General features: G+C 40.0%; 1 protein-coding gene across 1 annotated transcript; it reads left to right on the top strand.

Moving 5' to 3' along the window:
• The first annotated feature begins 1,611 nt into the window (after nt 1-1,611).
• Nucleotides 1,612-18,707, top strand: march11 (membrane-associated ring finger (C3HC4) 11). The gene is made up of 4 exons (XM_046052553.1): nt 1,612-1,947; nt 7,430-7,585; nt 16,670-16,862; nt 18,014-18,707. The coding sequence occupies exons 1-4, from the start codon at nt 1,612-1,614 to the stop codon at nt 18,334-18,336; spliced, it is 1,008 nt and encodes a 335-aa protein (XP_045908509.1). The 3' UTR covers nt 18,337-18,707.
• Nucleotides 18,708-18,723: the final 16 nt, after the last annotated feature.

Here is an 18,723-nt window from a genome sequence, read left to right as displayed (position 1 = left end):
GTTTTTACCTTTGGTTAGACAAAATCAGCACATTTTTGCTTTGGGCTCTGTCATTTTTATTTTTTTTTTACCATTTTAAGTAGACAATTTATCTGAGAAATAATCATTGTTATTATGACTGTATTTGGCTGTAGACCCTTTGAGCCCCACTGAAGGACACATTGATTTAAGCCACCAGTGACGGCTAGTACTAATTGATCAACCTCTTCAGAGGCGGTGTGGATTTGTAGAGCTCTGCATTTCACTCAAAAGCACTTCAGAAGGACACATGCTCAGTAGCTACATTGGCTTTTAAAGCCAATGACCAACTGCCAACCTCCCTTAGTGGGTAGAAGGAGGTGAAAGAATAAAAATCTTCTCCGGGACCCTCGAGACCCATGTGACCACTTCAGGCACCCTTAAAATCCCTCAAAATAAACTCCCTTACCCCATCAAAGACCCCTGGTAGACCATCAGGAGTCTCTTCAGTAGCGAGAATCCTTAAAAGACACTGTTCCCCTGTCCAGGACCCCGGATCATCCCTCCACAAGACCAAGAACTCCCTAAAGAAACCCTGTGACCAAACTTAAAAATTAAAAGAAAAATTGATGGAAGTCATGTACCATTAAGAGCTAGTACAGATTGTGTTTTTGATTAGTTACATTAAAGTGGAATTTGTCAAACCACGTTCTGTCAGGCTCGCAGGCTCCCCTAAATAATCCACCAACCACCTTTAGAGAACCACAGGCTTCTGCCGCCCATAAGAGTTAATAACTCTTATCATTTATAGGCTGAGGTGCCTATTTAAATATTCAGGGAGGTTTAAGCCACCACCCTTGATAATGATGGCATTTGTAACCCAGCAGGTGAGCCCTTTAACGCAGGGAGGGGGCTGCGTTCTCCATTTCTCTGGCGGGCTGCTGCTGCTGTGATGCAGCTCATCTCTTTCTTCCAGCCGGCTGTACAGACGTAGCGCGCGCATGCCTCTGGAAACTTATGTCCTCCATCATATTAATGGGATAATAATGTGATTGATTGGTCATCTCCCTGGGGAAATGGTCTTTTCTGCTTCCTGAGAGTCTAAGACTCATCAGACAACTTGCAGCTGACTTGGGAAGGATTGTTGCGCAAAAGCCTCTCAGCAGGGTAGTCGGAAATATCGAGGCGGGGGGGGGGGGGGGGTGGGGGGGGGGTTAACCCGGGTTTTTCCAGTTTGGAGGAAGGTCTTCCTTCGCCCACCGCAACTGTCAGCTTCCTCGGAGGGGACTAAAGAGGCGGAGGAGGGGGGGCGGAAGGGAAGAGGAAGAGGGGGGAATCCGGCGCTTCAGGACGGCTGAGTCCCGTTGCGATGCATGGAGGCTGCTTGGAAATGCTCCCCGGGTCCCCGGAGCGCATGAGGCGGTCCCAGGCGACGGACGGGCCACAGCACCGGAGGGATCCGGCCGGTGATCCGCAGCTCTGTCAAGCTGCCACACCATAGGTTCGGCTACAAGAGCACGGCTCGGTTCGGTATCCACGGAGCGGAGGCATATCCTCCGACAGCCTGCATCACATCCCCGCGTCGCAGTGGTGGATACTGTGTAACCTGTCGGGTGGCATCTATGCAATTTAATTTCGACTTTTCATTTTATTATGAGCACAGAGGAGGGAGAGGCGGGCTCAGCGTGTGGGGAGGCGAGGGCAGACACTAGCATCAGCCACAGCCACACCTGGGATGAAGGCGAACCCCGCGGCTCCCAAGGACGTCCCCGCCCCGACGACGAGGACGAGGCAACGCGGGGAGAGGAGGAAGAAGGGGGAGAAGGCTGCAGGGATGCATGTGGGGGGAACAATGGGGGACATTTTTGCAGTGAGGATGGGGCGGTCGGGGGCAGATCGTGCAAGGCACAGGCGATGCATTCAAACTGCAGCAGCGAAACCTGCATCCCCACTCCCAGCTGTCGGATCTGCTTCCAAGGCGCAGAACAGGTAAATGTTTCTGACACGGGAAACCGTTAACAGGTCTGATCAGGTCTGATTCAGTGTGTCCAGGATTTTGTTACCACAAGGAGCTCACTGTCTAGCCTTAGTAACCCTGGTTTTGTGAATGGTGAAAGTAGCTTTAAATTGAATGAAGGTGAGGGCACGGACCTTACAGTACCGGATCCCGATTGGCTGACAGCAGCAACGTAGGCTAATTAGAATGAGGTAAACCTGCTGAGTGAGGCTTTCACAACAAATGACATGCTGGAAACTGGCCTGGCAATCAGAACCAAAATAAATCTGAAGACTTAACAGCTTCAACCAAGTCCAAACTTAAAACAGAAAAAAGTTCAATTTCAACCCGCTGCAGTGACTTCAGCACCATGGACAGCGCACACTTCAGCAGCTCTAAAAGTGAGCCCGGGGAACCTTCAGGAATCCTTGAGGGGACCTCAGAAGGCCCCCAGCATAATGATCAGCATCCCTGAAATTGTTACTCTGTTACCTTTGTCTGACAGCTGCTTACTTTGCAGATTTTACAAACAAAAGAAAAATATGAAAATCCTAAAATATGAAACATCATTTTAAATTATCCAGCAGTAGCCGGTATAAAGCGGTTCAAATGAATTCTCCCTTAACTTACAACAACATTAAAATGCTACTTATACAGCAATGCATCAGTAAGATATAGTACAATACATAACGTAACACTGGATGGGACCCAAACACAATTCCAAATTAAATAATTCCTAAAGAGTAAAAGCAATGATGTGGCTTGCAGGATTTTCCTACATGGGAAGATTGAATACATTCAGAAGGCTGTAAATGGGAAGGGTTTTTAATTTGGTTTTGAGTTTTTTAGGAAATGGACTCATAAACATGGTTAGCAATAAGTAATTGTAGCAAGTGTTGAGACTAAAAGCAGCTGGAACTGTTTCTACACATAATGCATTATGAGTACTACAATGCTGTAAAAACTGAAAGCACCCCGAGCCAGAGGGAGTGTGACTAGTAGCCACGTGAGACTTCCTCCATGGCCATAGTACATAATGACTAATTGCAGTTTTAGAATATGAGGTCAGAATAATATCTGACCTTATACCAATCATCTAAAGTTATATGTAATCACACTAAATAATTCTATTATTCACTAACTTATGTTTGACTTTATCTCTTTTTGAAGATTTGAACCATATAGTTACATAGTCTTACGTTTATGTGCTCACAAAAATTCAGTCACGAGTGAACTAACACCAAAGAAACATTTATTTCTTGCTTCAAAATAATGTTAGCAAACCAGAAACTCAATGCCAACTTCCTCCTTCCTCTTCTCCTGCTTTTCAGTCAGTTGTTAAGGTGTCATGTCTCTGTTAAAAATGCAGCTATTAGTTTAGAGGTAGCTTGCAATATCATTGGGGTCACATTGGCCAACTTTTTAGGCTTAAATTAATCACTATTTTGAAGAGCCTGAGCAGGGCTTTTAACACAAATACATAGTAAGGATGCCCAGGGTCTGAGGTCGAAATGTCCTGACAGTATTGCTGTGACTCAGGAATAATCATGTTAAAGTGATAAGAATTTTAAGATCAGTGCTGTGAGAGCAGGTTTTATATTTAGCTGATGTGACATCTCTGACTTAACATTCAGATCAGAGCGGCAGCTGGTTATTGCCTTTTAGAGTCAACAGGAAATTGAGACGTGGATATTAATAATCTATAATGCATCTCAACATTTCTTTGTCTACTTCTTCACAGTACTGCTTAGTCATGTTTTTATAAATTCACTAATAAATTAAAGGCAGTTTGTGTTGAAAGCTACTAGCTGTTGTAAAACATGTTAATCTCAGTCATGAAAAAATTGGGATCCAACCCCAATCCAGATTAAAAAATCCAGGTATGTCCAAACCTGGTGCCATTGACCCAGAAATGGGCATTAAATTACACTGCATTACTTTTCATATTTTTAGAGAACACTTTCAATACAGAAAAATATTAAAATTGGCATTGTGGCAAGTTTATTGGTAGAGCACCTTTCAAACAAATGCAATTCCCAGTATGGAAAAGTATAGAATTGGATTTTTGTAATTTCCAGGTCTGATGTTGTCAAAAGCAAGACAAGAAGTATGGAGTGTGACTGAACTCACACTCAGATGCAGAGCTCTCCCCCTGTATGTCACAGCCTGCATACAGCTCTGCCCCAAGCGCCTTTTAATAACTACTAAATTCAGACATCTGCTTCCAAATTAGTTTGAATCACAGCATCACAAATAACCAAATATTAAGACTGAGTTATGCACTGATGTAGTTATCAGAAAAGTAAATGGATCTTTTCTGTAAGTAAACCATACCTTTGAAGCTATATGTTCATCGTTGTTTCCATGGACGCTGCAGAGACGCCATGAAAATTGAATAATTTTAATTATTTGGTTCTTATTAATAAAAGATACTGTTTATAAAAATATGGGGGAACAAAAGTATAATATTATTTATTCAGTATGTTAGGAGAAGGGCGGCGCGGTGGTGCAGTGGTTAGCACTGTCGCCTCACAGCAAGAAGGTCGTGGGTTCGATGGATGGATAGATGTTAGGAGAAAATAGTACAATCAATACACAATGAAACAAACTGTATCACATCCATCCTATCAATATAAGACAATGACAGAATGATAAACTATTCATAATAAATATCTTCCCATATGCATCAGTCCATCTGCCCGCACGTCTTCCTGGATGTGGATGGACAGATGTGGACCTGCAGGGACGAATGCACACTGTCCACCCGTCTCTGAAATCTGACTCTCTGCAGGCCTATAGTGACAGCGAGCCTTGATGAGGTACGATTCATCCCCGTCAGAGCTTAAGGGAAAGAGAGGAGTCAGGGCAGTAAATGCCTAAGTGAATATCCTGTCTTCTGAACGTGGGCTATAGCCTATTAGCAGAGCTAATCTAATAGCTCTGCCTCCGGGTCCAGACTGATATTTGATTTTGATATAAGGCTTCAGGCTGGGCAAGCGAACCAGTTATCAAAAAGAACGCAAAACAGAAATTTGACACTTCAAATATTCATGTCTGAGCTGATAGTGTCAACATCAGTGCATTGCTGTTTTGAATTTTGATTTCTTTTTAAAACTAGACCTGATGACTTTTTCTACCAAACAGTAACCATCTCTGTTTGATTCACAAAGCTTTGTAAGGAATTGACAGTTCATTGTGAACTTTGTAAACATCTCATGGTCTCTTTAAATTTTTTTTTTTCTATATTCTACAACAGATGGAGTTTGCTCAGTTGTGATGAAACTGTTTTAACATGTTCAGCATTTATTTGTCTGCATCTGCTGCATGGTCCTAAACACACAAAATGTTCACAGAGCTTTCCAGAGCTTTCAAATGCATCTTATGATCCTCCTCAGTAATTAAGTTTGTAGTGAAGTTGAAAGTCCACCTTGATTTAAGATTTATTTTCAATAATTATAATTCTTTGAATTACTGTATTTACTAACTTGTTTTGGGGCTTTCAACTGAACTGCAAACTCTATGTGCTGATGAAGACAATGAGTAAGGTTGAAACTGGAGGAGTAGCTTGTAAGTGCACCAAGAGCGGAGATTGGCGTTAAATGGACTTTAAAATAAGATGGTCAGATATTACAATTCTTTGACAAGATCTCCTTAACTTACGCTCAAGTTACTGTTTTTTTCAGAGGCTAATTGACAAAACGATCTCAATTCAAGGTCCACTTCATCTGACCATGAGATGCTGTTGAAAACGCTATAAAAAGCTAGTAAGTAGATATTGAGGCAAGATGATTATGACATATCAAACATCTACTTCCCAGGTCAAGAATGAACTTTCACAATGAATGAATGAACTAATTATTGAGGTGCCCTGGTGGTAAAGCAGTCAAGTCATACAGGAAATGCATGGAGATATTCTAGTTCTATTAATACCCTTCAGCTGAAGCCTTGTTGACCTCATTGGTCTTTTATTGTTCTAAAATAAATAAGTGGAATGTTTTCGTCAAATGTCCTCTTAGAGAAATCAGAAACATTAAAATCATCCTTGATGTTGGTTTAATCAATCACGTCATCAGTGGATAACCGACCCGCATCATTGCATTCAAGCGGAAGCCTCCGAGGTCCTTTTAAACCCACAAGGTTAATATGACATGATGAAAAATGAGCTCCCTGACCACTGACCTTAATATACTATTAATACGCCACTCACAGCCCAGCAGGCAGGTCAAAGCTACCGTAAAGGCTGTTTGAGGAATGCCTCAGGGAAGAAAAAAAACATCTGAACAAATAGATATGGCTGTAATGATTAATGTCACGCTGCGTCCCGCCATTAATATCTGCGAGTGTTGTAGCTTTGAGAAATGATCATTGATCTGAGCGATGCTGGCAAAGCCCTCTGGTAAAGTCGTGTTTTCTGTGATGTATGACCTGCCTGGAGAAAAGGCCAAACTGAGGCCTGAAAACAAGGATTTCCAGATGATGGGAAAGTTGACTCATAGACCTTGAAAATGGATGTTAGATTAATATTGGGAAACGGTTCTAATATCGACCCAAAGGCACATAGTTTCTCTTGATTCCTGAAGAGATTTTGAGGTTTAATCTTTCACTGGTTCTACAGGGAGCAGTCACAATAATAGAAATACCAGACAAAATACGAAAAGAATAGTGTTTTTACAAAGTTTAACCTTTTCAGCACTATTTACTGTAGCTTTACTTGTGCGTAGCATGCAGTGTAGTCTACATTTTCTTGCCTGTATTTTATCCAGCTTCTCATTAGTAGGATAATCAGTTAAGATCACCATCATGTCTGCTTTAGATTTTATGTTATTTGTGATATTATTATTTTGGGCTATTAAAGAAACAAATAAGCTACATGCTAATGTCGTAGCTCTCCATGCTAACATGCTGATGTTAGGCAGGTTTACCATGTTCACAATCATACTTTAGCTTGTTAGCATGCTGACATTTGCTACTTAGCAACAAACACAGAGTACAGCTGATTAGCTTGGCAGGTATTCGGTCGTAAACCAGGTACCAAGTATTAGACAAAAAGAAAATATGACCTGATAATGGCGCCAGAATTCAAAGGCAGTAGAATTCATCCATAAACATGGCAACAAAGACATTTTTTCCTGACCCCTGATGGTGAACAGCAGGAAATGTCGAGGCTAAACACAGCAAAATAATGTCATGTGCTGTTTTCACTTAAAATGTTGGATTTGAAGCCTTCTCACTCAGGAATGAGTTGTTGTGGTTTGCTTGTAGCTCCCCTACTACATCATGTATAGGCTGTGGAGGGAGTTCAGGCAGAACCTGGCCAAGGAATCATAAGAATCATAAGAAATTATGTTCTTATGTCAATCGGGAAAAATCCTTTTTTACTGCCTTATTATAGTACGGTATTTCTATTGTTTTGTTCCCTCCACTGTTTGCCCCCCATGTTCATGTTTGACCCTTTGTCCTCTCTCTGGTCTCCAGGGCGACCTGTTGAACCCATGTCGGTGTGACGGCTCAGTGCGTTACACCCACCAGCATTGCTTGCTGAAGTGGATCAGTGAGCGAGGCTGCTGGACCTGCGAGCTCTGCTGCTACCGCTTCCACGTCATCGCTATCAACATGAAGAGGCCGTGGCAGGTAAACAAGGCTGGTTTCACCCCAAAACAGCAGCTGATTTCATGGGCCGGTTCCGGTTCTGTTTAAAATTGCCTCAGTTAGGGACTCTGTTGAACTGTTTGGAGGTGATGGCAGTGAGAATCAGCACACTGACTACATTTCAATATATTGTCGCCTGTGGCAACAAACAAACACTACTTACACATTACTGTACACTACACTCTACTTTCAATCAGTAAAATATTGACCACATGATCAATATATATTTATATGATGTTCATCATAGTAAAAGTAGTAAATGAAAGATATAAAAGGGACAACTGTAGCATTTATATGAAAAAGTATTTTTTAAGAATAAAAAAAGAAAAAGGATTCTTCTTGTAACAAGTAAAGTTTAAAACAAAATGAGCAAAAGCATCTTAACAATTGCGTTATTTACAGATTCAACATGATGATTTGAGAGATGTCGAGGCTGGATTTTCAAATTTAATTGAATTAAATGTTTATTAAATCCTGAATCAATTTGCTATGTGGTGTGCTCGAATTAGCAAATTACAACATGTGCTCTGAACTTTACGACAAAGTCTGTGATCTGACATCATTAGTCAGTGCCTACCAAGCCAAAAACAGAGATTTAAAGTGTACATTCATCTGAGCACCACATGATGCTAAAAATGCTAGTCAGTCTGAATTATTAACACTGAAGTTGCAAATTATTGGAAACACACTTTGTATTAAGATGGAGGTTTAAATGATCAGTGAAAAAGGCGAGTGCTCTTCTTGAAGAACACTCTTTAGATTTGCAGTTTAAATGCCTGACAAGCAATGTGACACCAGACTGCAGCCATTATATCCTTTATGGCTTTTTTTTACTGCTTTTTACAGCCATAAACCTTTTGAGGTTACAGTTTTTTCCCACCAAGCGTGCTCTCTAAATTATTATGGAGGCATTAACAAGTGATTGTTTTTACAATCCCTGATGTGTCGACCCACCACTTAGATTTATGCTCAGAAAAATCCACAGCTTCTCTGGTCGAGGAGAACAGCCACACAGAGCTGAACTCGTAAAAGCAGTTTCGCTGGCAACCTGACAAATTAGCCCACCTGCGTCTGTCAGAGCCCTTCTGCAAAAGGGTTTACTTGCACTCAGTTTCAAAACCCAAATCTACAAGTGCACCTACGCTATGATTATGTAAATGTTTCTTCTTCTTGACCGCCTAACAAACACTTTAATAGCATTTTTTTTTATTCTTTATGGATGACACTCACAGAAATAAGTGAACAAATCTGCCCCAAGTGCACATTCTAACCTTTTAAAAGCACAGTATGTAATTTCTGCTGCTATCAAAACAAATATCAAAACAATTACATCAAAATGTGTCTTGATGATGTCATGAAGTACTGTGGGATCATGGGAGTTGAGGAAAATCCATCTGACGTGACTCCGAAATTGTTTTCATAGACAAGGTCATGTTTTAGTTTAGCTTAGTCACCTTTGCCAACTTCCTTTCTCACTCTTTGACGTAGCCCATGTTTCCCCAGTAGTTATAGCAGTGGGGGTAAATGTGACCATTAGCATTTAGCACAAAGCACCAGTGCACCTAGCATCACACAGCTGCTAGCATGGCTGTAGATTGTCATTGAAAATGCAACAACTTGAAGTGGCTATGATCAATATTTTTATGGTAACGATACATCAGATAATGCGCAACTTTACTGTTTTGGTTACTCTTAGAATCTGTTTCAGTCACAGTAGGCAGCTGTTTTCAGTGAAAAAGCTCTAAAAAGAACTGTACATCACCTGCTCTGCAGCAAACAGAAGACAGACACAGACACACATTTATCAGGTGGACACAGCCACAGTTCAGACAAATCAGCAACAAATGTTGCTCCGTAATGGATGGCTCGTTAACATGTTCACCATATCAATGCAGAAGTCGATTATATGTCAATGCTGTTCACAGCTTGTTTCTGCTGCCACCAAGTGGCCAAAAATTGAAGGTTTAAAATGTTCATATCAGTTTCTAATAAGACACCATTTAAGTTATTACTAACAGCTTGAAATAGATAATTTATTAAAGCCTCATACATCAGTTATAAGTCATTAATAATAAGAACTTTTGGTTTTGCGATTGGGAAATAGCTTTCTGGTTTGTGTGTATCCTCCTCCACCATGACACTAAGATGGTGAACAAGGTCAACTGTATACCTGCTAAACATCAGCAACTCCAGCCTACAGTCTTGTTAACAAATCGCCTGTGGAAAAAAACTGGTGGTGTGGAGTTTTAAAGATCTGAGCATTTAATAAGCAGGATTAGGAAAAATGCAATTAGGTTGCATTGTGGGAAGTGTAGCATTCAATGTTTTTGAAGCTTCAGACATATTCTGGGCTCTAAATCAGGATATTTCTGTCTCTGTAGTAAAGACTTTATTTTCAGTAAAACATAGAAATAATGATGGTTGTTTTTCATAGCTTGAGGCAAATGTAGCGTTGACTGTGAACCTGCTGAGTGTTTCAGTTTCCTCTTGAGATCTCTGCTGTCAGTACGGAGCACCAGGATCCCTTCAGTCCTCATTTCCTCTAAAGCTGAACAGATAGAGACTCCTGAGGCTTAAAATATCTGCATTCTGGACCATTTTTCTCACTGAAGAACATTCAGGCCTTTTCAGATCTGTTCGCTCCAGATGGGACTTGAATCACCGGCAGACTGAACAAACAGCTGAGGCTCAGCAGAGCTCTGCTTTCTGTCCGCGCAGTCTGCCTGAAGTCTTTTCTTCTGAAACAAGCAATGTGCAGCTTCACAATCATCCACTCAGCATCAACAATTTTCTGTTTTCATGTTGTTTTCATCAAGTTTTTATTCTGTACTTTCTGTTTTCTCCTCCTCCACTCTCCTATTTCCTATTTTCTCTTGCTATTGATTTGGCTCTGGCACATAGAGCTGTCCTCCTGTTTTACCTTCTTCATGGCCTGTTTCCACTTCTTCTTGGCCTCCTTCATCTCCTTTTTAGAGATTCTGTTGTGCTTGTAGGAGGTTTTCAGTGCAGCTCAAAACTGTCTGGTCATGACTTTGTGCTCCCGCCTTCTGACATAACCCGTCCTGTGGTTTTCTAGCCAGGTGAAGGTCCTGCCAGTCAGGCTGGTAGTTGCCTAGAGGACAGTAGAGAGGATAGACTCTTTCAGCAACAAGGCAAAGTTATTCAGTGGTAGTAGTTTGTTTTTCTGACTTCTCAAACTTGCACTGACTGATATTTTTGGCCACTTGCAGCGGAAACAAGTTGTAAACAATGCTGAGATATCACCCGTTCAGTTGATATGGTGAACTTCTGGCAACATTAGCATTAATTTTGAGTCGTGTGAGTGCTAAATGCTCCACTGTGTTCACAAGCTAGTCGCTAACTGTGCTGAGCAGGTAGGATACACTGTGTTTATAGAGCTTTTACTCTGAAAACAACTGCCTGTTATTTTCGCAGGGAGGTAAAACCAAAACAATGAGCCGAAAGACGCTATAAAGCTCTTTAGTGCTGATGGGTAATTAATCTGTGGATTAATTGCTACAAGCCACACCTTTCACTTTACACATAGTGGTCTGATCTATTGTTGTCATAGAAATATTAATTATACCTGCTTTAAATGGTAATTTATTTTAACATGAGCCATGATTCGTATTGGTTATGTTAATACTGTGACATTACTAAAATAAATAGAGTCTGATGGGTCAAGGAACTCGAGCAGTCGGTCGATCCGACAGGTTGGAAACAAGCATCACAACTTAGTTAGAATAATTTGTGTAATTATTTTACTGCACCACTTTTGTCCTCTTTAATGTTTTCCGGTGCAATGAGATATTTTTACTGACTTTTCAGATGGGCCCATAAGCTGCATGAAGTGTTGATTTGTTTTCCAACTTGTCTGATTGTCTAACTGCCTGAGCTATTGGTCCCATCAGACTTTGGACTAGTGACGTCACAGTGTTCCCAGACCTCAGCAATGTGCTTGTTGGGTACAACGTTATTATTACTGATAATAGAATTATGTCAGGGGGAAAAAGCAGAAACCATGCAAAACTATATATTTTTTTTTTTTGATATCTGCATCTGTAAGTTGTACTATCAGCCCAAAACAATGGAATGAATAGATCATTGTACTGAGAAGTTAAAAGCTTAAAAACTGTAAAGGGACTATAAAGTCTTTGGTTAAAAAATTGTGTACTGTTATGATCCAGAGTAACAGGGACACATGTCCATTTTAAATGAGTTGAGCTCCACAAATGAAATTCCATTAATCATTATTGAGTCAGGGTGATGGGAAAAACTTCAGAGATATCTCAAACATTCTCATTCTACATTTTAACTCAGAAAATAAACCAAAACTATCTACTTGGCTAGATACATGAGATGCAAATAAGTAAATACGTATTTTTGTGATGTCATTGAATTATCCATTTGATCAGAAATGCCACTTCTGAACAGACATAGCTTTCAGTGTGTGTTTCTTACTTTTAGCATCCTGTGGGTGGCGCTGCTCAGAAGTTTGCTCCAGTTGAAGGACAGTCTGCCCCTCAGGGTTTGTGCCTTCACAGACAGACATGAAGAGGTCTGAACATACAGATGGAACCATTTATCACAAATATTACCAACACTAATGATACCAATACAGTAATTGCTGCTGCAGCCAGTCAGGTCAATATTAGAATTGATCTTAACGTCATAAATATTAAAGGACACTAAAGGACGGTACCCACCCAGCCACAGCCTGTTCACCCTGCTGCCTTCTGGGAAGAGATATAGAGGTTTCTGCTGCCGCACCACCAGACTGCAGAGCAGCTTTTCCCCCCAAGCTATCAGACTTTTAAACTTATTCATCCTCAGCACTGCTCCATTGATTATAGTTTATTTCTATTTACCATTTTGCTTTTATATTACTTTATTGTCTGCTAGGAAGCAGAAGGGAGTTAAAAACACAATTTCACTCTATAACCTGTTGTCTTGTGACAAAAATAAATCTACCTACCTACCCTAAAACTAGAGGGATCAAAATATTTATCTTGTGATTATACACTTTTAATGCAAAAATAACTAGGTATAACTTCTGAAGTGCTGCCACAGCTCAAATGTAAAGTAATTAGGTCCCTACAAGTATGATGTCAGATGAAAACAAAGTCATACAAATATGGTTTTGGAACATTTAACCTGTGACACATAAACATACTGTAGAAGGATGCCATTTGAAGATATTTTCATGTGAAATGAAAGACATCACATACAAGGTACAAGGTTGTTTATTAGTCATACAGCACAAGGCTGCATAGCCTGTAGCAACATGTAAATGCTCCCTATTTGTATAGCGCCTTTCTAGACTTTGCGCTTTAACACATCGCATTCACCAATCACACACATTCATACACTGAGCCTAAGTGCTTAAACAGAAACTGACAATCACACACATTCATACACTGAGCCTAAGTGCTTAAACAGAAACTGACAATCACACACATTCATACACTGAGCCTAAGTGCTTAAACAGAAACTGACAATCACACACATTCATACACTGAGCCTAAGTGCTTAAACAGAACTTAAACTCCAGCCCCTGCTGCAGCCTGAGAACCACACAACTATCCATAGGCTATTTTTTGGTTTAATTAGTCCATAACCAAAACAGGTCAAACAGGAGTCAGGACAACTGCCCGTAATTTCGAGACTGTCCCGACTTTTTCGTGACGTGGTCACTCTACTTAGGATAACAAGAAGCCCACTGAGTCACTGCACCTTCAGTTGCAGCTAATGTAGGCTATCTAATCAAATGGTTTGGTGATGGCAGATTTGGCAGCTGTTAATTGCAGTGTTTACTGGAATTTTCTGACATTGTCCGTTTACCATTGGTCTGAAGGATGGACAGCAAAAAAAATATTTAATCTTCATGATGCAGCCTGTCTCACAGGTCTTCAAAGAGCAGAGGCTACTTGCAATAATATTGCTACATTTTGTTTCCCTTCCTCAGCCCGCCTGCCTTTAGATAGAGCACGAGAGGAGAGAGACAGAGAGAGCACATTGCTCACAGCTTCAGGGCTTATCCGCGACTTCTGAATGGTCCCTAGCAAAATTGTGGTCAATACATTTAAATATAAATGTTGTGGGTCAGTGTCTAGTCAGTCTATAGCTACACAAACGGGTAACAGCTGTGCAAAGTAGTGAGAGAATAACATGACACCTGACGCTCTGTGCACTGTAAAAAAGGATTCTGTAGTCATGTAGATTTGAATTAATGTATTAGGTAAGAAATATTCAATATGATTGTGTTTTTGATTTTGAGGCAAATATTTAATTAAAATTTCAAATATAAATGTTTGGGATAAAATCCACCCATTGTAGTTAAATAAAACATAAGCATTATATTTATCTAACCCCAAATAGAGAGAATATTGAGTGAAATCAAATTAATGTAATCAGGCAAATCTTAATTGAAAAGCACTTCCTGTAAAGAATTCCCATGATGCATGGTGTAAAGGGAGTTTTGTTAAAATTAGCTAATACGTCTCCTGTTTGTTTGAAATACAAAATTTACTTTGTGAATTATGTTTTTTTAAACGTGTCTGTTTAGAATATAGTACTTTTTGTTTGTAACTGTCATTCTTGTGGTGTTTTTTTTCTATACAGTCTATGGTTTACTATTGAAACCAGGAGTGAAGTGCCTGTTTTATTTGATAAGTTTGGCTGCACTGGCTGTTGACTGATGTATCAAAAGCAATTCCCTTGTAAGGTTAAGTTTACAAGCAAATAACAATGCATTTGCGGCCGTGCGGGGGTAACCTAGCCGGTGACCTGGGTCAGCTCTCCCCGTGCACCCGTGCTATCTTCCTTAGTAGATGATTAATACTCAATATATCATTGATATATATATATAATTATATTTATTTTTATTAGTACTATTTACAGGGAGATTCTTTTTCAAATCAAAATTAGTTAGTAATTAATTCTGTACTGTTTTCTATTTGAATCTACTCATATTAAATGGAAACTATTAAGGGTCTCATTTAATTAGTATTTACTCAATACCAAACATTGTGAAATTTAATTAATAATATTGCTTGTAATCTGTTGCATCATTTTTATTGAGTAGATATGGTGTATCTTTTCTTACAGTGTGTCCTGCTTAGAGACACTTCGCTCTGTTTGACTGTCTCTCTGCTCCAGGATGCTTCATTCCCTCTAAAGCGGCTGCGAGCTGCACTTTATCAGAGGTGCTGAAGTGAAAATTAGTGGGGAATTGTGGTGATTTTTCAGTCTGATCACAAGTGTTTTCAGTTTCGGTTTTCTTCCTCTCATCCAGTAGGCTACAAGTCAAATTATTTAGGTACTTATATAGGCCTAACTGTTTTTAAAAAATGGGCCAACGATCAGCCCATAAAGCATAGGCCTATACTGGGATGGCCCAATCACATCTCTTACAGCACCCACTCCCTCCCCCTCTGCTCAGCTGTTTCTTGTGTTGTGGGCCAAAAAAATGATAATTCACCAAATGTGCGAAAATAACCGATATATCAAACAAATCAGTATGATACTGATTACTGTATTACATTCCATTATATTTTTATATTCTGAATTGTCACCTGCCACCTAAATTTTGTTTCCTTTCTAAAGACATTTCCACCATAAATTGGGGAAGAAAATGTCTCCAGAATTCAGGAAATTAAGTGTTTAATACCCCCACACCCCCCTATTGAATATTATGTCAATAAATAATTCTTAACTGAATTCAGATTAATTAATTGCAAAGAAATTCACTAGAATGCAGAAAATTAAGTGTTTAAAGCCCAAATTTTTGAGGGGGAGGATCCCCAGACCACCCCAATTTAATATTATCAGTGTTACTTATTATCAATAATATATGTAGGCTATATATATATCATTTACTGTTGCTTTATAAACGTACTTTGGGTAGGCAGCAATGGGGGTGGGGGGGTTAAAACATGAAAGATTTCTGTGCTGGGCTAAGACCCCAATGTTTCAAGAGCCTGGAAACGCCCCTGTCACAGTTTGACTTCGAGATGAGATTTGGGGTTTCTAAGCTGAGCATTACTGATGAAAACAAACTTTTACCATCAGATAATTTGATCTCTTTTCAATTGTCCAATGTTACACTGTGTAAGAAAACACTCTATCAACTTGGGAGGGTTAACAGGTTCTAATTCTGTGTTCATAACCTCTTGGTTTCCCTCTTAAATTCCCCCTTAAGACTTAACCACCCAACTCTGAGATCATTTATACCTTTATCATGGAGCCCAAGTCCATGAAAATACATGCGGAAACAATTGGTGTGCAGAAATGATTTTGCACACATAATAATCATTAAACCCAACATTCAGCCTGATGTAGGCTATTTTATGTCTTTGGAAATTTTGCGATCTCCTGTACAATTTAGGATAAGTTATTGTTGGTAAGTTTGTTTGTACAACATGAGTTGTACAGTCAGCAGAAGGTCCAGTTCTTCAGATTGTACATGATTGAGCATGTTTTGCAGTCATACCGGTACATGTATATAGCCTTCTTGCATGCATTGTGCAGTCATATCGCGTACACGTGTACACACACACATATAAGTAATATATATATATATATATATATATATATATAGCCTTCTTCACAGAGGAAATGCATGTATTATCAAAACGGTTCCATATGTTTTTAATGCACACATGTAGATATGGATGGATTGCAGTAACATAGTTTTCATGGCACCATAAATTATTCAAGTAAAGGTAATTTATAGGATACTGGTGCTCCATTATTAATACTATTAATATATGTGTAGTGATGAAATACTGGCTTGAATGAAGTGGAGAAATGATCTCCATCCATCGAAGATGAAACAAACGACTGTGAGGAGCTTTGCACTCCAACAGATTCTTAAGGGAGACTGTTTTCATCAGAAAATATGACAGCAAAAGACAAAAATAGTCTTACACATAGAGGTGGCAGATCATGAAACGCTGATATGAATAGTTTTCATTTTAACAATCACATTAGTTTGAAGGCACTGACAAACGACCTATATTTTGTTTTCAGTCCAAGGCATGTATTTCCTCTCTTCTCTGCGTGTAGTGGCAGTCCATCACCATCACCCTGGTGGAGAAGGTGCAGATCATCGCAGTGTTCCTGGGCTCTCTCTTCCTGGTGGCCAGCATCTCCTGGCTGCTGTGGTCAGCTTTCAGCCCGCAGGCCATCTGGCAGCGCCGTGACGTCCTCTTCCAGATCTGCTACGGCATGTACGGCTTCATGGACTTGGTCTGCGTAGGTGAGCCTGGGAATGATTTATACAGCTGTCAACAGCAGAACGTAAAACACAGCGAATAGCTATACTCTGCCATCAATTATTTATGAAATATTTTGTATCGTCATGTTTATGTGTGGAACTGTTTGACATTTTGAGTCACTTTTGTTGTTTGGAATTGTTCATCTGTTGTTGTAGCTAACAGGCCAAACAACCCAAATCTAATAGAGATCTGAAAACAATTTAAAAACTCTTTATCAAAACAAAAAAGTCTGAACTTACAGTTTCCCTCTGGTCTAAACCTGTTGTACATAGAGATGTCCAGTGTTTCAAACCCTCTTTGTGAAACCATTTCATTTGTTCTATGGAAAAGAATAGTAATACTTTTTTTTCTGTCTAGGTTACAAATTCCACAGCACAGATGGAGCATAGCTTTAGTTCAGGCAGAGCACTGAAGTCGCAGCTTGCATGGTTGGCATTAACTGCTTCTTAAATGCTTCACCATCATCATCCTCATCTTTACATCTTTACAGCTCGTACACAGGCTGCTGGACTACCAGCTGACGATCAACATCCACTCATGTTTATACAGGTGTACACAACAGCCAGTATACTTCTCACTAACTACTCTGATGATACTTTATGATGTTTTTACACTGTGGCCTACAACTGGAGCCCTGTTTATACTCTCTCTCTTTTACCTTTGGCAAATTGCGCAACATTAAAAGTATGGAGCTTCAGCATGCAATCGTACCCAACGATGTACAGACAACTATTAATGAATACTTTGAAACTTAAAAACGTGATAATTCTTAGGCAAGTTCTGGTAGGATTTTTAAGCAGATACACGGACCTTTAATTGACATCAGAGATACTAATAATATCGTCAGAAAATGTAAGTCACACTAACTCTAAAAACATTCATGTCTGAGTTATGACTCAGAGATGTTAATTAAATTTTTTTGAAAATCTGAATTGGGGTTTAAGAGATCTTCAGGCTCTTAAGATGATCTTTGGTACCATGGAAGCATTGCTAAGGTTTCACATTAACCTGTGTACCAGAGGCTTAGTAAGTCAGGTTAGAGTTTGAGCACCAAATTTTTGGTGATACCTAAAAATGTGAAATGATCAGAGAATCAACATTTCCTTTCATTAAATTTTTGTCATGGTAACAGGCTTGATTGTCCATGAGGGGGCAGCAGTGTACAACGTCTTCATGCGCTGGCGGGCGGTTAACCTCCACTGGGATGTTCAGAGCTACGACAAGGCAAAGGACATGGAGGAGACGAGTACCGGCCCTTCCTCACTGTCCCCCAGGACGCTTTGGTTGCCACTGGTCACCTTTGGGCCCAACGGCCCCTTACACCCCACCCAGCTGGGGACGCAGCCATGGACCTGCCTCTGTTTGTCCCCCTTCTGCCCCCACCTGGTGCCTCGAAACAACCTCAGCCAGGACAGTGACTCAGGAGAGGTTGTTATTCGTGTAACATCGGTGTAACAACAGGCAGTATTTATGCAGGAACAAACACATCTGATAGGTCACACTTGGTGGTAGCTGTGCTTCTCTGGGCAGTTTATGGTCTCACACACCCTGATTGTTTTCCTCATACCAAAAGTTTTCCTAATGACTTCCAATTGTTTGTCTGGTCTGGGGCCGGTCCTCAAAACAATCTCAACACTTAAATCAACTAACATGTGGTATTTTATTTATTGCCTTTGTGTTTTATTTTCTGCAGTTTTTCAGACAGACATGAACCACCTGTTTTTTTCCCTAAACATTATAAAGAATTCATGTCAAGTGTGTTAGAAGGCAGTGATGGGAAAGATGATCAGATTTACAACACACGAGCATATTTTCACACATCTCATGATGGTTTAGGACAGC

Source organism: Micropterus dolomieu, linkage group LG06 (assembly GCF_021292245.1).
Source record: "Micropterus dolomieu isolate WLL.071019.BEF.003 ecotype Adirondacks linkage group LG06, ASM2129224v1, whole genome shotgun sequence".
In the NCBI taxonomy this organism is placed as follows: domain Eukaryota; kingdom Metazoa; phylum Chordata; class Actinopteri; order Centrarchiformes; family Centrarchidae; genus Micropterus; species Micropterus dolomieu.
Note: the sequence above shows the minus strand (reverse complement) of the source record. Positions and strands in the feature narration are given on the sequence as shown.